General features: G+C 42.1%; 1 protein-coding gene across 1 annotated transcript in view; it reads left to right on the top strand.

Moving 5' to 3' along the window:
• The window catches only part of KIT (KIT proto-oncogene, receptor tyrosine kinase), a 55,520-nt gene that overhangs the window by 7,479 nt on the left and 26,354 nt on the right, over positions 1–21,687 (top strand). Inside the window, exons 2-5 of the mRNA XM_058838945.1 lie at positions 10,721–10,960; positions 14,528–14,806; positions 17,282–17,418; positions 20,096–20,255. Of these exons, the coding sequence (XP_058694928.1) occupies positions 10,721–10,960; positions 14,528–14,806; positions 17,282–17,418; positions 20,096–20,255 (816 nt within the window). The remainder of the gene's footprint in view (positions 1–10,720; positions 10,961–14,527; positions 14,807–17,281; positions 17,419–20,095; positions 20,256–21,687) is intronic.

Genomic DNA, 21,687 nt, shown 5'->3' with positions numbered 1-21,687 from the left:
GGAAGGAGCAAAAGTAAGCCCTGTGCTTCTGGTCTCTTCCTATAACCTAGATATATTCAGAAGAGATGCTGAAATGGGATTCTCTGTTTAAGCAGGCACTCAGGCTATACTCACGTTAAGTAGTCCTCTGTGTATCTCTCCTGGAGCAGGAAGGAGGACTGCTTTTCACTAAGCAGTTACCTATATGTACACACATATATACATATATGCAATGTATATGCAATTTCTGATAAGGCTTGTAAGTAAACTAGAAAATAAAGTACAACTGAAGAGCAAAAACCAGAAGTCAGAATTCTGTGATCCTGGAGACAAAGCTCAACAGCTGAGTTATTTATCGCACTGCCAGAAGACTGGGAAAATGAAGCTGAGTTGTCAGAAGTGCATCCAAGTCTCTGCATTGAAAGCACTTCTAAGACAACATCAGTGACAGATGTTGCTGGGTGTTGGTATGATTGTCTGAGGTGAAATTTTTCACCTGAGGGTGTTCTGAAAAATGTGCCAATGACTGCCCCTGAAGCTGTCCTAGTCATAGTCTGAGAAGGTATATGCAAAGATACTTATCTAATAATACAGGGTACCTCACTAGAAAACAACTTTCTAGTTTGGTATTGTCTGTAAAACAATGCTTTTACAATAATTTGTTACCTACATCTTAATAGAAAAGTTTAAGTGTTATTTAGACAAGGGCTTGCAGGCTTATCAAAAATCTCTGAATAGATACACTTAATTTATACAGACAAATGTGGAAATAGCTTAAAACCTGTCTGTTAAATGGATCCTGTGCCATGTGCCTGCATGACATGATGCAAGGACTTGTATTTTGGTAACACAGCTCTATAAACACTCAATCTCATTACTAAACCTGGAATTTTTCTCATTAATCTGTCAGTTCTTTCAGTGAAGGAAAAGAGAATACAGAGTATTTTGGACATAAAAGACAGTGGTCTCTTTTCTGCAAAATTTGGTGAACATGTTAATCTGAAAGTCTTGCTTATTGCTGTAATCTTCTAGGAAAATGTACTGAACTAAATATCGAGAGAAAGTAAAAAGCAGTGTTCCTCTTTGTGGTATTTAATGTGGTCCATCATACAAGCAGCGATAACATAATTATGCAATTATTGGTATATTTCCCCTCTGGAGGCCTTATGTAGATGATTACCAGTGCACCTTTTAATGAAATTGCTACTATTTGATAAAATTACTGCCAAGACTTGAAATAATTAGAATTCGCATTGCCAAAAGTCTTATATCTTCTTCCTCAGTTGAGCCTTTTCCAAATAGGCATTAATTCAGATTGCAAAATGATTTACTGTTCTCCAGTTTTCTCATTTCTCTTCATTAAAATTACCTTTTCACTGCATTTCAGAAAACATGCTTTCAAGCCTATGTTGCTCATTACAAGGAATGTTCATTCAAAATGGAAGTTGAAAGACACTGCACCTTTTAATGTAAATGTCAGCAAAGAGAAGTGAGAAGAAAGAGCCATTAAAAGAATAGATGGGGAGCATGACAGCTGAATATGAATACACTATGCATTAGTGTGCTTTTTCATTCCTTCTAATCATTCTCCATACTTATTTCATAATTTGTTTATTTATGTGTCTAACAGCTGACAAAACTAACTGTGGGAACAGCTGGTTAATAAGTAATTTTGGAAATTAGAGGGAAGAAGGAAATAATTCAGTAAGAGTAAGAGTCAGTCTAAATGTATAAATCTCGATACTGACAAGTGCTGTGGCATATAGTTGCTCTTTTTTTTTTTTTTTTTTTTTTTAAATCTACTTGTCTGTGTACATATATACATATTTAGCTGTACTCTGTATTTCTCTTTGAATAAGAAGTATCAGGTAGTTGTAAGCACAGACCATTCTAGTTTTTAAAAAAACCAAAACAACCTGGCAGGTCAGTCATGCATTGGGTTTGGTTTTATTTGTTAATACATTGCCTGTAGATTCCTTCCATGGTGGGAAGTTTAGGTATAAGAGACCATAGCGCATCAATGTCATATAATGAAATTAATTAATCACCTAGTATAGGTTGTCACACCTAGTGCTTGAAGACAACTGACTGGGCTACTGTAGTGCACATGATACTCCTTCAAAAAACAAACCCCAAAACAACAGAAAAAGCCCCAAAGTTGTGACTTCTCAAAAAAGGAGGATTTAGGGAGGTGCTGTACTCAGCCTTGGAAAGAAACATAGTGTTTGATCCTGCTGCAGCCATTTAGTATATGTGCTAAACCAGAATTATATTCAGCTACATGTCTGTCTTTGACAAATGGCTCTATTTGCAGAGTGAGGGATGCCTGTCAGAAAGGGCAAGCTGTTCAGCAGGCAGGAACAGTAGCCTGTTTGCATGGCTGGATTTTCCTCACCCCCAGCAAGGGAATTAAAGCCAGTGGGGAAGAGGAAGGCATGTCTCTGGCAGGTGTAGTTACTTCCCTCAGCCCCTGGCCTTGAGGGAGTGTTGCACTTGCATGCATAGGGCAGCTCTCACATGGTTTTGGAGGTCTTGTGAGGAGCCTGCTCTGCTAAATCTGCTCCTGAAGTACTGAAGCAAAGTGCTACTCGCTATATCGCTAATTAGTGTGACAAGACCCCCTGCTGGCTTCCACCCACAAGCCAGGGATTGTCCCAGGTGCTCATGCTTATCGTGCCTGAAGATTCTGTGCATGTTTCTCTTGGAGAGTCGGATGGACAGGGTCTATAGAGCTGGCTGGATTTGTCTTCTTGCTACCTGTCTCTGATACTGGCTCTTCCTGATTCACCACATCTTGTTCTGAGGGGTGCATAACCTCTCTCTCCAGGTATAGCTGGGTGTCCCTCAGTCTCCTGAGCTCTTTTCTCTGCACGTGCCTCTTGCTTGTTCTGTGAAGTGTCCTGCCAGGGCATGAGGTGTGTCATGAGGCAGGTCCATGTTGCTGCAACCCCAGACTGTGGAGCTGAAAGGTTACCCTGGGGCCTCACTGCAAAGGGGGGTGCCTCCCAGCCACAGCCTCTCTAGTTCCTCATGCTCATGCCTCCACAGATGATAAAGACAGCCTTTGTTCTAACCTCCTGCCACTTCCTCTCTTGGGTTTGCCATGGGAGGGAATCAGCTGGCTGGTTCCACACTTGCTCTTTGTGTGGGAGATCTTCCTTTCTCCTTGATGCTGTTTGCAGATGGAGTCAGCTCGGCTGTGCCTTTGAGTGCTGTGCTGGTGAGCTCCCGCCTCCTGCTCTCCACAGTGCCCTTCCTCTGCCCCCTTCCCTTTTGGGGTGAGGGGGTGAGCAGGGCTGGGTGGGAAGACAGGGGGTTGCCCTCATGCAGCTGGGTGAAAGTCAAAGCGCTTATTAATCGTCTACGCTGGTCTTCTGCTTAGTAATACATAGCTTCCAAGAATCCAAAACTTCAGAGTGAGCACACGCTAGTGAGCTCTTCATTTCTGCTTGGTAAACACGGCATTGGAGAGTCTGTTGGTCAGCAGATAGCACTGACCCTGGGAGATGGGTTAGAAACAAACCGCTTAGTTCTGCAGGGAAGAATAATCAGCCTCGACTTAAGTATATGTCCACTGACAGATAATTTTTCAGTCTCTGAAAAGAAGTTGGGGCAGAGGAGACAATCAGCAAGGATTTGTCTTTCAGATATGCTGAGAGTCCATGACACTCGCAGGGACAATCGCGTGTTGGGTATTATTTAGTCTATGTTTTTGAGGAAGACACTAGTGTGGGTATTGGTGTGGATGGTTTCTTTTGCTAGCCACCTTTTGTCCCACAGCCTGGCTGAAATGGGATCTCAAGTAGCTTTCAGATCAAATAATTTAAAACTGACATTTTCCATTGCTAAACTTTTCATCTAGCATAAGGGAGAGTGTCTGTTTAGTGAAGTAGAACAAAACAAGTAAGCATATGATAGCATCTCTCCTTTGAAAAAATCTGTGAGATTTTATGCATCAGAGTAAATTCAAGTTGTTTCAGTGCAATTAACTTGCAAGTTTGACACTTTATATTTTTCCTTGGGGCATGAAATGGCAGGACAAAGAAAATGTAATTGAAAGGATCTTACATTTGTGTCCATCATAGCATATGTCAACTGTCATAGTGGCTTTAACAAATAAAAGACAGAGTTGGAAAGGTGATATTCCTCAATTAGACCTGTGTGTAAATACTCTAGAGAAGATTGAGCAGGCTTCTGGCTAGGGCCTCTGCACTTGTATAAAAGAGATGGTTTTGCTTCTGCTCTTCTTTCAGACCTGCAGGGGACTTGTGTCTCTGAAAACACGGTCACTTTTTCCAGCAGTGCTGGGTATGCTGAAAGAGGATATTACTTCCCTGCAAGCCATGTCTTGCTGATATCCCTGGACCATTGCATCTGCAGCAGTGCCACTACTTTAACTGATAAAGCATATCTCTTGTTTCTGCTCTCTTATGTTGTTGTAGATGAAAAGCCACGGTGAGTGAGGTCTGTGTGATAGCCCTTGAAATGAAGCCAGTGCCCAGAATGCATAGGCACTGAAAAAAAAAAATAGTCTCTTCAATTGTATCCAATTCCCACAATCTTACACAAAAGTTGTGGACATTTTGTCACTTGAAGTTTAGCTCCTCTGTGCATTTATGATAGAAAAATGTTAACTGCTTTAGAAATCATGGTCAGGATCAGGTTGTGGTCAGGTCACTGTTTTTGTTGTGCCGTGTTTGTACAGCTTAAATGATGATGACTATGAAGGTTATGGCAAGAGGAAAATGCAGAAGCTCAGAAGAGCTTGCCATTCCCTTTCAATGTGTTCCAGCCCTTGGGGAGGCAGGGTGAGGGGTTTGCCCTTGCTGAGCAGCAGTGAACCTGTTGGCAGGGCGCTGCCAGTCTCGTGAGCCTGGCAGAGAGGTTGGTACTGGGTGTCAGCAGGTTGTGACTGTGCTGTGAAGCTGCAGTGTGCCTCTGCCCTGGGAGACGTTTGACACAACTTGAAAGTGGAAGGGCGTGGGATAAGGCATAGAGTTTTTTGTTTTATTTTCCTTTGGAAGCAATCTGTTGTGTTATAGAGCTGCCACAAACTTCTCGTTCCTTTTAATGTTTAGATAAGAGTTCAAAGAGGAAGCGGCCACAGAGAGACTAACCTGTTGGCCTAAGGTTGTGCAGGAAATCTGCAGCAGAACTGGGAATAAAGTCCACAGTGCTTGACTCTTCATCTTATTCCATGGCAGTCCCACATCCTTCATTTGCTTGGCAGCTGGAGATGGTTTCCAGTTGCTTGCAAGCTTGATGTGGACTGGCCCCTGATGTGCTGTTCTATGCTATAGCAGTGTTGTCGGAGGCTGAAAAACTCCAGCATAAATGGTATTTTTTTCCCAGGATGGTTCACTCCTTAGCCAGAGCTTTTGTTGTTTGCACATCCCTTAATTGTTACAGGAGCATTCTGCTGTCCTTAATCACATCCCTGCAATTTGACCTGCATTTCCTATCGGTATTATCTAGAGCTGTTTGATTTTCTAATTCCTCCAGCCTGGCTTTCCAGATGTTCCTTCTGCACGCCGAATTCACAACTGCTGTACTCCTCCTCTTTCCTACCTCTCCCTCCATTTTTAATATATTCTCTTTTTCAGTTACACAGCCTTGTTCTCAAGTGATCCCAGCATTGTAGTTTGTAACTCAAGTTTGTTATATTACGAGGAGAAGTTAGGGTCATGGAAGTGAAGCTCTTCAGCTGTAGGACTCAAATTTAGTACATCCAAAATGGAACTTGGTCTGTCCAACTCTGAGCTTACTAGTTTGTTTTAGTTTTTGGTTTTTTTTTTGTTTTCTTGTTTTTTTTTTTTAATTGTAACTTATTTGCCATTATCGGTGTATGTTTGTTAGCCTATAACTACCCCCTCTAGTTACCCTTGAGGACAACTCTAGAGGGTCATCCAGAATCCTAGTGTGGTACTCTGGCTGTGCAGTGTGTGGGGAATGTTGAATGCGTCATGGTGGGATCCACCGTCTGTGATCAATAGTGGGATCATCTGCCCCGCTTGAGACCACAGACTCATGTGGGCAGAAGACAGGTTTTCTCTCTTCTCCTTGTCCTGAGTTGTTCCTGTGGTCAGGTGGGCTTCACTGAGATGGGGACACTCAGCTGAATATTGAAGTAGTACTCCATCTCCTTTTCAAAGGTGTAAAGAGGTGCAGAGAAGGTAGAGGCATGCCCAGGTGTGGGATAGATAACAAAGTAAGGATGCATACCCACACCTGGAAAACTTCAGTGGGGACATAGCAGTGGGTTCCTCCATCCCGTTGCTCAGAAAGTTTAGAGTCCTGCTAGTGACTGGTAAAGCCATGATCCCACCTGGACTGCACACAGAGCTTGGGGAGGAGACAGCAGACACTGTGTCCCATGGGGTTGGCACTTGGAGATCCCTTATTATCTCTAGCATATATACTGCCAACACAGCTGATTCCTGAATTATGAGTCTTGGTGTCATGGCTGTGATTACATGGTTGATGTTACTGGAGTCCCCAGGAGTAATAGTGGGCCTGGAAAGAGCCCTGTCACTCAGGTGCCATACAAATGGAGCAGTCTCAGACATGAGCCTGAGAAAAGATGAGGAGAGAGCAGATGGACACATGCTATGGGAATTAGTGCACCGGATTACAAGTTGTTAGTTAAACGCTCAGATTTATCACTTAATTATTCCTCCAAAAAGAAGATACAAAGTCATCCTCATCTTTCTAAAACCATTTTAATTTTCTTTTTAAAGACAGATGATGTTTTGGTGCATAATACAAAGCAAATCTAATAGTCATTGTGCTTACAACCGGTTGTCCCTACACTATCATAGTTTTTTTGAAGAGACATAATTTTCAGAAAGCAAGAGAAAAAAACCCTTTACACTTTGGGAATCCTTATCACAAGGTATTATTCAATTTGTAAATTGTTTTGCTGAGAATTCATAGGCTGCATAAAAAAAATCATAATAAAATAATCTCAAAATAAGAGTGATTCTTCACTACATTGTGCTAGTTTCCTCATTTTATTTTCCAGCTCTGCTACATAATGTATTTCTTGTGCCTCTGGGCAGCTAAGGCTTTGTTGTGTTGTTTACGACCTTTAAAAACTTGCCAATAACTTGCTAGGTAGTCCTGTAGTAAGTGTTGCAAAAATCTGAACTCCTAACCGGAATGGATAGGACGAGACCTAGGGGAAGGAGTAGGTAAGAGTCATAAACATTCCATAAAAATATAAAATCATGTTTTTCTAATCTTTCTGACAATTATTTTTTGTGGGATGATTTCTTGTCTGTTCAGTCTTGTGAGTTTATGTAGGGGATTGATTTGTGGAACTCATGGAAAATTTCTGGTAGTGCTGGAAAAACAGACACTGGTGGACTTGTCTATTTGGTTTAGCACTGGTTAGTTTTCATCCTTAGATGGAGGATGAAGAGGGAGATGGGGAGAGACGAAGGGCTTCCTCCAAAACCCTGACCATGAACAAAGTAATTAGTGTTTGCAGGTGGTCTAACCATCCTTTGCTTCCTCCTCTGTGGTGGATTTGTCAGGAAGAGGGGCAGTTACCTGACCTGGTCTTAATCCAGTGTATACTTTAAGAACAACTAAAGCTGTGAGATGAGTGAATTAAGTCTGGAGTGTATAACCTCATCCCAACTAATTATCCGATTGTTTTTCCTGAACGTCTGTTGTTATCTGTGTGGGTAGGGATATTCAGCCTCTGAATGGAGCTGCAGAGTGTGTTTTCTCATGCAAGTGGTGTTGGGTTTTGAGAAATGTTCCCCCCGGCTCAGGCATGACAGTTACACATCCAGTCCAGCTGTGCTGTGCATCAGAGGGACGTGGCAGTATTTGTAGGACTACTGAGCTGGCCTTCAGAAGGGGAAGGGTTTGTTACTGCAGAACCTGTCAGCATTTACACACAACACAGTCATACGTATGGTTTGACAAATCCACAAATAGCAGGTCCATTATGACATGAATCTTGACACTACTGCCTCTAATGGGTCCCTTTTCCTCTGTAAACCTGCTGGTGATCCCCTACACTTGACCTTCCCACACCCCTGCGCCCTAGGGTTGGGTGCTTGGCTTTGGGAAGGAGGGGAAGCCTGATGGCTGTCTGCAGGACTTCGCAGGCCGGTTTTGTCTGGGCACTTTGGAGCCTACACTTAGCCCATGTGTCATTATTGAGTTGGGTAAATACCCAGGAGGGAAGTGGAGGGAGCAGTTCAGCAAGCCAGGCTGGCTTGGCAATTTTCTGAGGGGCAAGTAAATGAGTTGTTTCTCCGTCTAGCTCTGGACGCTTGGAATGAAGCCACCTCTTGCTGCAGCTGAGGCTGCTGCCGAAAGAGGGGGAGCAGAGCTCGGGCCAGCAGGCTGGTGTGCTCATCCCTGCTGCCTCTGCATCGTGCCAGGGCTTGGGAGCTGGGGCCAGGCCACAGCAGCACGTGGCCTTGCGCTGGTGAAGGAGGGCTGCCCTGGGCGTGATGAGGGCACACACTGGTGTTTACTCCATGGCAGGGTCTGTGGGACCTGCCCAGGACTCCTTGGAACAGTGAGCAGTGGGGGCCGTCCCTGTCCAGCTGTGTGTGCACCTCCCTGGCAGGGCCCAAGCTGAGACCATGCTGGCTGCAGGCATGGAGTGATGCCAGTAAAGGTTGTCCACATCTTCTGCTTTCTCAATCCTCCCTGACTCATTTGTTAAGCTAGTGCTAGGATAGCTATACCACACCACACTTCTGCTGTTTCATGCTGATCATGTAATTTGTCACTTGAACTGCCCTGTGGTCTGTGGGAAGCAAGCAGAGTAGTCTTCCAAAGAGGTCCCCATGAAGGACCTGCATGGTTGTTCAGGAGCCCTTCTCAGAGGTTTTTGCCCTCTATCTTCTCACATGCCTGAAGTTCCTGGCTCTGATCTGATGGGTTTGAATATCAGAGGTCTTCATGCCTCAACCCTGCTGTCAGGCACCTCTTTGCCCAGAGCAAAGGATTTTTCCAGCTTTCCTGTTTACCATGCTGGCTGGGACTTGTTCTTCTGAGACCTTGGACTTTCACCCTTCTTGTTTGAACTATGTACCACAGCTCAGACACAAACCTGCACTTTGTGGTAGCAGATTTGAAATTAAAAGTTGTTTTTTTCTGCTTTTTTCTGGCAATTTTTATTTCTAGGATGATTGTTTATGCATTCATTTGTGGAAGCATATATGCAGGATTAGTGGACCTCATGTGGAAAATTGCTTGGTGACACTGGAAGAATGAATGCCAGTTGAGTTTAACACTGACAATTCTAATTCCAAGGAGGGCTCCTCTCAGACTACGAACAAACAAAGTAATTAGCCTCTGCAGGTGGTCTAACCATCCTTTGCTTCCTACTCTGTGGTGGATCTGTCAGGAAGAGGAGCAGTTACCTGACCTGGTCTTAATCCAGTGTATACTTTAAGAACGACTAAAGCTGTGAGATGAGTGAATTAAGTCTGGAGTGTATAACCTCATCCCAACTAATTATCCGATTGTTTTTCCTGAACGTCTGTTGTTATCTGTGTGGGTAGGGATATTCAGCCTCTGAATGGAGCTGCAGAGTGTGTTTTTGCATACAAGTAGTATTTTCACTGGCATGACTTTGCTACTACACACGGATGTCGGATGTCGTTCGTACACTCTTGTGCAACTCTGTGACATGAGTGAACAGCACAGTTATTGTAAGCTAAGGATTACTTGTAGCACTGGAGAGCTACTCTGAAAGGGGAAGAGTTTGTTACTGCAAGATCACCTCAATATTTGCATATGTTCTTCTTACGTTCAAGTAGGTCCGAAACAAGTGAGAATTTCTCTGTATTTTGGACTTTGAGCTCCATTTTTGTAGGTTCACTAAGACTTTAAAATCATGGGTATGCTAACTCAGCAACCCCCTGATTGGCTTGCCCTAACAGTAGAGCCAAGGAAAGTGCTCCTTTCTCTGTGTTGGGAAGTGGTTGGGAACTGTGAACTGGAGCTGCTAATTTTAAAGAGGTTTATTTTGTAAAAACATTTAAAATGTTGTGTTAGGGCATGCTCAGTGAAAAAGAAGCTAAATGGTCAATTAGAGCAGCTTTGGTGACTGCAAGGTTGGTGCCGCAGCAAAACTAATTTGATAGCATTGAGATGGAAACTTGAAGAGTATTGTGCATGATTTTTCTTTTTTTAATGTATGAAATGTTGAATTGGCATTTCAGGTAAAGAAACAAGCAAGTGTGGAAAGCATATACTGGTGCCTTCATTAAACTGGACACTTCTAATTCAAGAGTATGAGTGGAGCATCTGAATACATGAGAGAGCAGTTATAAAAAGATAACTGTTGAGCAAGGAAACTTTAGTTCTTGGCAACGTACTGAGTAAATGACAAAGAATGATTAAAAGTGCTGCCATGTAGGATCAGACTCATATGTTCTTGAATTTAATTTTTAAATAGCTTGGGTCTGTTCCCATTCAAAAGCCAAAACATTGCAGAAAGTGGTGCATCTGAAACCTCAGTTTCAAAAGGTTTTTTAGAGGCCAGTTTCCACCTGCACTGGTTATTTTCTCTGTGTGCCAAAGGTCTTACAGGCAAAAAGGTGTCTGTAGAATTGCACAGTGCTATTGCAGCTTAATATTTTAAAGAAATAATTAATAATTTAAAATATTAGTTGCACATCTACAGCTATAAATAACAATTTTGCTGCAGAAAAAAAAGAGAGTGTTGTATTGACAGACATTCTATTTTGTGCTTTTGTTTTTCCAGGTGGTGCACTGTCCCATGTAGAGTCCTTACGGGTTGTGAATAAAGGGGATGAATTAAGGCTGACGTGCAATGAGAAAGGACCTGTGACTTGGAGTTTCCAGAATTCGGACCCGTTGGCAAAAGCGAAGAGTTCCAATGAGAAAGAGTGGCACACCAAAAATGCAACAGTCAGAGACATAGGCAGATACACATGCAGAAGCGAAGGGAGTATTGTCTCCTCTTACTATGTTTTCGTTAAAGGTAAATATCAATGAAGGCATTATTTTTGCTTCCCCCCCGCCATCTCCACTCCTAAAATAAAAGGATAATAATTGTCAGAGAACAGAATGAATATGAAGTACAGTGGGAGAACATAACCTGATAGAAGAAATCTTCTTCCCTGTCCAGTAGGAAGAAACTTCATTCTTTACTTTGCTTGCAATGGCCTTTGTCAGCAGTGCAAAGTTCTGGATGAGTTCCTCTTTACATCCACATTAATTTTGTGGTGAAGTTTATCCAAGCTCCCTTTCTAGATGCTACCTAAGTGACCTTATTCTGTTGTATGAGTCAGTTATGCAGTGAAGAAGCAAGAAATATGTAGAAATGTCTTTTTAATTCTATGCCATCCTTCAGTATGGAGTCATATAAAGTTTGGTCCTGAGCTTTTAATTTACTGAGGCGGTCAGCCTAAAGGATTTGGTCTTTTGAGACTGTGCTTCCAGGCCTAAGCCAGCAAACAGCAATGATTCCTCCGCCTTCAGCTTCTGATGTACCTTGTGACTGATCAGAAATGTCTCAGACAGGGAAAAAGTGCTTCTGCTCTGACACATTTCTAATCCTTTATTACTCTTGTTTGTGCAGTGTTTTCTTCACATTTCTTCTCTGCTGATGTATGTCTATATCAGCTGCCCCTAAGCTCACAGTTTACCACGCCTGGCATTCCATTTACTTTCTGAGGGAAACAGTTATTTTGCTTGTCCTTCACATAGGTCTGGTGGTCTTCCTAACCTACTGATGGAAAAAGGTCCTACGGCATCCACTTTCTTGAAGACAGCATTCCTTGACCAACAGGGGTTGTCTCAAAGACCACCCCCGGAACCCTGCTAGTCCTTTGAGAATTACTGCAAGGTTGTTCTCCAAGACAGGGATACAAGCACAGAGAATAACAGCACAATGAAGCTTATTTTCTTCAAGGAAGATGTCTGGCATAGCAGCCACACAATTTAGAGTGCTCCTTTTACTGCTCCTGAGTTCTCCAAATAGCCATGCAGCTACTGTGGTTAAGTTTTCTTGACTTTCTGTTTTCCTCTGAGACTATGACTAAGGGAAATCTGACATGTATTTTACCTATATGTGGGAAACAATCTTGACTTTACCTACCATGATTTTTTTCCTGAAGGTCACAGTAATTATCGCAGACAGCTATGATCATAGAGATGTTTTTGCCTTCCATTACGTGAGTGGCTCCTTCACCTCAGGATAGCAGGCAGCTCTCCTAAGCATCCTTACCAAAGCATCAGGGAAGTTCTATGGCCCTCACACAACTCATTATTATCTTTTGTTGTCTCAGTTGTTAAAAACGTGCCACCTTAACTTTGACAAGTTCTTGGCAGTGAAATAAGTATGGTTGTGAAGTTGACCATCATTTTGCGTCAGGTGTGGTTTAATGACGTCTTACATCACCTGTAAGATGCTGCCATATGCTCTGCTGCTTGTGGGTTGGCACAAACACCCCATGATACTTTTTTGCTTGTAAAGGTGGGAGTGAAGAGACAGCAGGACCAAGAACCTCGATCCTGTATAGTACCACCTAAAATAGTGGCATCTGTTAATATCTTATGTTCTTCTGAACCTAGTAAATCCAAATTTCTTCTGTTTCTGTGACCAAGAATGACACAGTGTTGACTGATAGAGGATGTGTACCTGCTTCACCCTTCTGTTTCGGCAGAAAGTATTTGTGTTGTATCTACAAAAGCATTTTTTTCCTGATCCAAGCAAGTCGAGTTCAGACTCCTGCAGAAGAGAGAAAAATCTCTTGATTTTAATCTCAAGTCTTTTCAGAAGGAAACACTGATAAGCACTACCATATCTTGTGTTGAAAACCTGTGGTATGCCCAGAAGGCAAGTGCGACCCAAGATGTCCATGGGGTAGAAGGCCATGAAGGGAAGAACATGACCATGAGCAGCCTTGTTTGTGTCTGGATTCTCTGTAGGAAGTCCTTTCATATCTTTTCACTGTGCTGTTCTGTTTCAGATGGGGATTGAAGATGCAAGGGGAGCACCTCAGCAATTCTGCTTGCTCCAGTCAAGGCCTTCTGTGCAATTTCAGCTGTTAGTGAAACAGGTCTTTGTTGCTGCTATTTTCAAAATTTTTTTTTTTGTAGTTGAGGGAAGCCATGCTTTCTGCCTAATGAAGATATCTTGGTTCTGTCCATACTGGAGCAAGAGGGACTGAATAGAAAGCAATCGGTTATATCTGTTAGCAGGGACATTTAGATGAGCACTTGTAATCCATTCTCTTCCTGCTCAAAGTGACAGCTAGTCATAGCATTTCTTTTAAGATCTCTATGTGCAAAAGGTCACATTTAGTTTCTGTTCAGAAATTATTTACTTTTTTTTTGTTTCTTAGTAGTCTCTGTCCTCTAATTCTAGACTGAAGCTTCAAAACCTGTAGTTTGTGGGGGCTTCTTGGGTGGTAATATCCAATTCAGCTAAAGCTACACCCTCACTCTAAGCTAGAAACCAGCCAGTAACTTCTCTGTTCAGTGATGAAGAACCCCTGATGTAGCAAATTGCTTACATAAACATCCAAGGCTTCATTTTCAGCCTGGTACTTCTTGTCTTAAACCAAATGCACATTGTCCATCATCTTAAAGAAATTCTCTCAGTCTTCCTTGGTAAGCCATGGTTTGTTGATTTCTAATCATTCAAGTTGTAAGCATGTTTGCAAAAAAGAAAGAAAACTTTTCTCTCAGTTTTTGTTTTTCTTATTCATTCTACTCTGTAGAGAGGGCAGATGGAATCTGAAATAAACTTTTACAGAGTGTTTGTCATCACACATTCCTTTATTTTTGTGTTTGCCAGCTTCTTAGCATTTCAAGGTCATGACATATCATGGGTTTCAACTTTGCTTGTAGAAGTGTTTAAAGTACTATAAGTATGTGTGCTGTGGTTGGCTGAGATGAAATGCTATAGGAAAGTTACCTTAGGAAAGATTGCATGATGATTTTTCAATCAGATATGCTGTTTGTATGCCCAGTTTTTCTTCTAAGGAGGCTAAAAATAATCTCTGCTTTCAGGGAGCGGAGAGAAAGAGAGAAGTTGTTTGCTGCTTCCTCTGGTAGCAATGTGTGTTCATTTAGATTATGTATTTTACAGAAGTGAAAACCATAATTTAGGTGCTTTTCAACTTCCATTTGCTCATAAATTTCTTGCAAATCCTCCTGTGGGCATGGAACCTTACAGCCCTGCCACTAGCTAAAAGCAAATTACTTCTAGTGGTCTGTGGAAATCTGTTTACTGTTGTGGGGATATTTTGGACCTAAACAAGGCAAAAAATGCCCTCTATCTCCAAATAAAAAAGCAGTTAAGTTTATTTTTAGTGCACATGATTCTTCAGTGTATTTGACATTGAATGCTACAGCACGACTTCGGTTGTGCTGCTCTTTTAGGACAAAATTTAATGTCTCTTGGTGAATGTGAATTGGGCAACATTCAATTTCACTGGCTGAAAGTAACACTTTCTTTGAGAAGTGCCCAATTGTAGATTTAGGGTAATCCGAAGTTCCCATGCCAGTTTGTCTGACAGATCTTTGTGTTTCTTCACAGATCCAAATGTGCTCTTCCTTGTTGATTCTCTGATCTATGGAAAAGAAGACAGTGACATCCTGCTGGTGTGCCCACTAACAGATCCAAATGTTACGAATTTCACACTGAAAAGATGTGATGGGAAACGTCTCCCCAGAAATATGACGTTCATTCCCAATCCCCAGAAAGGCATTGTTATAAAGAACGTACAGAGGTCGTTCAAGGGCTGCTACCAGTGCTTGGCCAAGCACAATGGAGTCGAGAAGATATCAGAGAAGATTTTCCTGAATGTGAGACCAGGTAACACTGGATTTTTGCCTTCTTCTAGAGAACCTCATTCCTAGGAGGTGTAGAGAAGGGCTGTGAAACCTCATTGCTGTCCAAAGGAAAGTGGTCAGCTTAGAAAGCTTGTTTTGGGCAAGTCGTGTCAGGGCACAGACTGATCTTGTGGCACTTAGCTTGTGGCTGTGCTCAGAAGGTTTGGCCATGATGAGTTTTATTTTCTATTCCTGGTGATTTCCAAGCACTTTTTCATCATTATAAGAAATGTTGGTTATGCTGTTAAATTCTGAGGACAAACCAGCACCCTGAGGTTTGTACAGGTTTGTGCAGGTAAAATGATTTTGGTGCCTGACTCCAATGTCTGTTGCCCACAAGTGACAGTAGAAGGAGCTGATGGATGGTGTTGAAGAAGAGGGATTTGGTGGAGAGGCAGAACTTGTGGAAGGAGAAGGTCTTTGCTTTCATATTATTGAGTGAAGATGGTCACAACAGCAGCTGTGTGCACAGACGATGATGAGGACTGCATTGTGGCTGAACTGCTACATGCAGCACTATGCTTGGCAAACCTGCTGGTGATCCCCTACACTTGACCTTCCCACACCCCTGCGCCCTAGGGTTGGGTGCTTGGCTTTGGGAAGGAGGGGAAGCCTGATGGCTGTCTACATGACTTCGCAGGCCGGTTTTGTCTGGGCGCTTTGGAGCCTACACTTTTAGCCCATGTGTCATTATTGAGTTGGGTAAATACCCAGGAGGGAAGTGGAGGGAGCAGTTCAGCAAGCCAGGCTGGCTTGGCAATTTTCAGAGGAGCAAGTAAATGAGTTGTTTCTCCGTCTAGCTCTGGACACTTGGAATGAAGCCACCTCTTGCTGCAGCTGAGGCTGCTGCCGAAAGAGGGGGAGCAGAGCTCGGGCCAGCAGGCTGGTGTGCTCATCCCTGCTGCCTCTGCATCGTGCTAGGGCTTGGGAGCTGGGGCCAGGCCACAGCAGCACGTGGCCTTGTGCTGGTGAAGGAGGGCTGCCCTGGGCGTGATGAGGGCACACACTGGTGTTTGCTCCATGGCAGGGTCTGTGGAACCTGCCCATTCTCCTTGGAGGTCGGGCAAGAGGTTGAGGAGTGAGGACTATCTCAAGTGTGGAGTTTGCTGTGGCAAGTTTAAGACTTTTTTCCTGATGATCTGGAAATTCGGGATTGTCACTCTTAGTATTGTGATTACTGTGCTGTAGTGTTCAGTCCTTACTGAGTTCATCAGGTAAAACTCCCACTTTTTCCTTGGCTCAACGTTTAAATGGGTTGGAGACCTTTTGGTGGGTGATGTTTTTGTAGTTATATCCGGGAGCTGTGCAGGAGTATTCAGGCTGTTTATGTACAGCCCTTCTCAAAACAATGAGGGGCTTTATCAACTTAGGGCTCTTTTTTGGATGTCCAGAGATGTTTCTGGCAGATGAGAACACAGAATGCGTTCTGCACTGGCATCCTCCTGTCACTTGGGTACTGCTGAATGCTGAGGGGGATTTTTGTGTGAGCCTTTATGTCTGAAGAGAGCAAACATTTTTCTTTGTTCTCTTCTGTATTTCCTTACATGAGGAAAACATTGTTAATGTACAAATGTCTGAGAAGCATGGGGCTTTCCTAAGTTTTGTACAATATACCTAAGAAAACTACAAAAGTTGTGTCAGAAGCAGAAAGAGAATCTGGAAGACCTTATCTGATGCATGCTGCATTCAGAGTTTGTCTTCCTGTGTAAAAGCCCTAGTGGGAAGTTAACTGGAGTATAATAAAAGAGGAAAATCTGAAGAAAGGATGAAGAAAGAAGAAAAGCAAACCACAAAGGGAACAGAGGAAGAGCTGAGCAGCTTTGCAGAGGCAGGAGACACACAGTCCTCAGATACACCTGGCTGTTGACAAAAGACATCTTGAAGCAGAGCAGGGTACAGCTACCCCATGTCTGCATGTCACCACCTGCTTCTTGGGTGACAAACTGAGCCATCACTGCAAGCAGAGGTCATGGTGCTTTCAGGCACAGGCATGCAGAAGTCCTTGAGCTATACCTCTCCTTCCTGGGCAGTCCATCAGGAGCTTTTCAGGGACCTGCCAGACAGTACTTTCTGTTGGCTGTAATGTTTTGTAATTAAAATCTGTAGTTATTGCTGGGCTTCTGTTCTGCAATGACTGATCCTCACCATGTTTTCAGTTCCAGAGTGCTACTTTTTAATCACTGTTACAAAATGAATAATCTCATTGATGGTTCAACGCCATTTGGGTTTCTTTATGCAAGTTGCTGTGCTCTAACAACTATTATCAAGTGTAATTTGAAGTGAGGTTGAAGCAGAAATGTGCTTGTTGTAAGGGAACAACCGTGTAATATGTTAAAAAATTTGAATACATCTTAGAGCCTTGATTTTATTGGAAAGTTAATTAATGACTGTTGATTTTTATCCCCCCCGGAAGAGCTGAGACTAATGAAAAGTAATAAACTTCTAAATTGTTTTCCAGTTCACAAAACTCTTCCTGTCATCACCTTATCAAAAAGCTATGAACTTCTCAAAGAAGGAGAAGAATTTGAAGTTACATGCATAATCACGGATGTGGATAGCAGTGTAAAAGCTAGTTGGACTTCTCACAAGAGTGGGGTAAGTTCCTTTAATTGTATCATGTGTATCAGCACAGTACACAGACTCTCTGTAGACATTCTCATGCTTGTCTTGGGTACCTGATGCTGTGTTGATTTGGATTTGTTGCATTTACAAAGATTCAGTATCCCACAGACTGGTGAGAGAGCAACAACTGTCCTGTGCCCATGAGGATGGCTAGGAGGAAAAGCATCTGCATGGGCTTCTCTTCCCAAAAAGAAGTTAAAGTTCAGCTTTTCAATGTGAAGTTTAGGTGACCTCTGTTGGGCTTCCTAAATATGGAAGCGTGGAGTGCCTACACATCACATTGCAATCAATGGGAGCTGCAAATATCAACACATGGACTGCAAATTACATATTCTAGTTGTTATCATTAACAGTAAAATACCTTCTAATTAGCATGGGGTTGTGTGTGACAGGAATAGTAGTAAGCATTCACAGGAATGATTAATTCATTTAAATTGCATGGTGTGCCTCACTAACTGGAAAAGCTCTGAAAAATGAACCAGTGAACTGGCTGTTGTCTGCCAGTGATAGATGAAGTTAGTGACTGGCATCACCAAATTAAATTATCGAGAGGCTCAGTGCTCCAGGAGTTTGATACAGGCAGAACAGATATTCTGCAGAAAAAGGGGCAGAGATATCCCCTTCCCTGGTGAGCCAGTGTGCTGCCAGCTCTGTTTTTGAAAGGAGTAGCAGACATTGGGCTGTTTTTGAGAATGTTTCTTGATCTTCTAAGTATACCCTGAAATTTAAATTAATTAAAAGCTCTTGTGAAGACTTTTTAGTAACTCTACCATATACTCTCCCATGCTAATTGTCTGATCTTTTACAGCTAATGGTAGTGACCAGAATACATAATTCTCAGCCCATGTACATGGAAGAAAAGACTCCTGTGACATTTGGATAAATCACATCTCCTCAGGCACCTAACAAACAGGAGTCCTGTTCCCTGGGGCTGGGCATGCTGTGCTTAGCTGATCAACCAGCTCTGGCAAAGCTGTTCTTGCTAAGTGCTCACTGCTCCAGAAACCCCACCCTGCAGCTCTAAATGTGTAGAAGGTCCAAGTGACTTGAAGGTGGCTTGGGACATCCAGAGCTGCTTTTGTTCCTGTGTAGGACCTTCATCTGAGAATTTAATTTCTTGTCTCATTCCCCTTCCTTTCCTGTGCTACAGACTGATGAAATTGAGGCCTTCCCTTCATTTTTTTTGTGCTTTGCTTTATAACTTTTTATTTAATGTGTAAAAGCCACAAAGAAAGTATTTTCCCAATAAGGTTGACTTTTCTGTCCTTTCTGGTAAATAGTAGGAGCTGATGTCTTTGAAATAATGACTATCAAATTAAATTTTGTATTGAAACAGAACACATAAATTTCATATATAAGTAGATGCAGAATTACATTTTGTCCTGAATAGATGAGAGGAAAAAAAACCAAAATGCTTTTTCCATGTATGACTGAAGTTACCACTTAGGAAAATTAGGAGACTGGCTGTTAGCAAGCACATCCATAGTAAATATACTTCTCTTGTGATTATTGTAAGTCAGAAGGAATCAAAATTGCATTGAGAAGCTTTAATTTGCCTAGAAGCTCTTGGAACACCCAAGAATTGCAATAATTCAGTTATAAAATCATAACAAGTCCAGGTCTGCCTTTGGTTTAATCAGTGCAAATTTTGTCATTCTTTCCAACCATACCGAACGTTCTCACAGAGACTAAATCAACATCTCAAAGCATTTATTTTTTCTATGCATATGTATGGAATCATGACATATTTAAGAGAATGAAGTTTTCAGTTTCCTTTAATAAATTTGGATTGCTATGGACCAAGAATCAGAGTGGGTACCAGAGGGAGGATGCTGTGTATAGCCTGGTGCCAGCAGGGCTCTCTGCAGCATGCCTGCCATCAGGAGATGCACTGGCCTTGGAACATAGAGCAACACTTTTAAAATTAAGCCCCAGGACCTTAAAGTCTCTCTAGTCATTTGCTGGGAAGCATTGCAACCATTAGAGAGCTGGTGAACTTCAGGCACCATTTGAGGGGTGAACCACACTTCTGAGATGCAATGACTTCATGCCAGAGCTTCAGCTTCTGAGCATTAGCAAAGTCAGGACCCAGTGGTCATTTTGCATCAAACCCTACAGTTAGAAGTGCTGTTTGTGGAAATAAAACCTTCAGGTGGTTACTCACCCTTTCACCAATACTCGCCTTAGTACTGGAAATCTAGACTGAATGAGCTAGGTCTGACCTTGACCACAACAGCCTTGCCATCAGGTAGTGGGAACATTTGAAGAAGCTAGGGGTTTAGTTCTGTGGCCTGGGCTGGTCTCCTCCATTTGGCTCTCTTGGGGCAGGTGAGCACAGCCCCAAATTCACCCCACCCCCACCCCACATCCTTACACATTCTTGCCTTAGAAGAGATCTTGAGGAGTAAAAAGAAAAGAAGAAGGGGAGGGGATAGGACTTAGGAGAGGACATTATCTCCCAAAGGCAGCTGATCACACACTTGTTTTGCATGGAGAGATTCTAGTGACAGGTTTGTCGTGCTGGCTTACTATTCCGGTTTAAAGTTATGAATATTAATATAGCAAAGTTATAATTACTTCTATTTTTAATTTATCTAGGAAAGATGATGCATACACAGTGTTTTAGATGTTAATTGTTTTTTACCGACAGATTGTTACAAGCAAAAGCAGAAATTTGGGTGATTATGGATACGAAAGGAAATTAACATTGAACATCCGTTCAGTGGGAGTTAATGATTCTGGAGAATTCACATGCCAAGCAGAAAACCCTTTCGGAAGAACCAATGCCACAGTAACCTTGAAAGCTCTAGGTAAATACTTCTTGTAGAATTCTTAACATTTCTAAGAGCAGGAGATGAAAAGTGAGAACACTGGGGAGTCTTCCCTTCCTTCTCTCTCCTTTTTCCCAAACCTCAGCAAGTAAAGTTGGTTTTCTGTAAAGGTTATTGCTGACTGCTACCATATGGGATGGCTCAGGAAGTTGTGATGTGTATGACTGCTTTAATTTCTATAATAACCCTTTGCTTGTTATTGGAAAGTGATACCAGTACAACCACCCAACAGTGTTTCTGTCCCTCTAGTTTGTCTCATCCTTCCTGGTTTAATCTAAAATTTAAGCAGGTTTTAACAAAGCAACTAATTTACCTTCTCCTGGTACTGTCCCTATGCTTAAGTGACTTGGCAGCACAAGTGCAAAGCACATCTTCAATAGCTGCCTTCCAAGCATGGGGAATTTCACTGACAGTGTGTCAGTGTTTCTTACACAGAAGCTGTATTTGTACCTCTGTTTAAAATAATGCTGTGAGCAGCATTGTGGTGCCCATAGACAGCATGAAATTGTTCCGGAGGTCACCCCCTTGTTAAACGCACTGTGCATCACTTCTACATGTTTTAGATCATGTCCCTAAACAGTGAGCAAACTCCCTTCCTCCTCTTGTTTAATAACAGACGTGTTTCGAGTCTGCTGTATATTAACTTGGGTGACACACAGTGCCTTTTGCATTTTAAAGCTGCTGAAACCTGCTCATTTGATAAATTGAGAACAATTAAGGACATGTTGGTATAGTTAATAAGATCATTCTGGCCTGTGTAGTTGCTACAATCATTTCAGTTCCATTTAAGGGTGTAGTAACTGAGGGAAGTGTAGCCCTGGATTCTTTTTTTCCTTTTCAAATCCGTTTTTCTGTTGCACAGACACGCGCTCCAGCTGCACTGCTTGTTTTGCTTTCCCTGGTAACGTAAAGAAAACAGAAGTGTTTGACCTGTGTGGGTCAGATCTTCAGCAAACAGGCAGAGGTTTGAGTGCCCTTAACCTTGCTGTGCTGGTTGAGGGGGTAGGGCTCAAAATGACAGGGATGTTCTCCTCATTTTTTTACAGGAGAGACTACATTCATATGTAAAAGAGTGAAACAGTGTGAAGTATGAAAGAAAATCTTCTCCCCAAGGGGATCAATGTGAAAGCTTTTATTATAAGATGAGGGAAGTTCTTCACCACAGAAATTCTTAGTACTACTACATATGCAAATGTAGCTTTAAAAAGGATTGACTTTGGAAAGTCTGGAGTTTAAAATAAAGTATGGCATTATAAAAAGTAGGAAATAAATTTTTTTTTTTAGTAAAATACGAAGTTTGAATTTAATAAAAAATTTAATAAAAAAAATTAATAAAAAATTGAATTTAATAAAAATCTTTCCTTACTGAGATAGTTTTCTCTCTCCATCCTCTCAAATTTGACTTAAATAA

The sequence above is a fragment of the Poecile atricapillus genome, chromosome 4 (genome assembly GCF_030490865.1).
Source record: "Poecile atricapillus isolate bPoeAtr1 chromosome 4, bPoeAtr1.hap1, whole genome shotgun sequence".
Taxonomy (NCBI): Eukaryota; Metazoa; Chordata; class Aves; order Passeriformes; family Paridae; genus Poecile; species Poecile atricapillus.
This window is presented reverse-complemented; position numbering and strand designations above follow the sequence as displayed.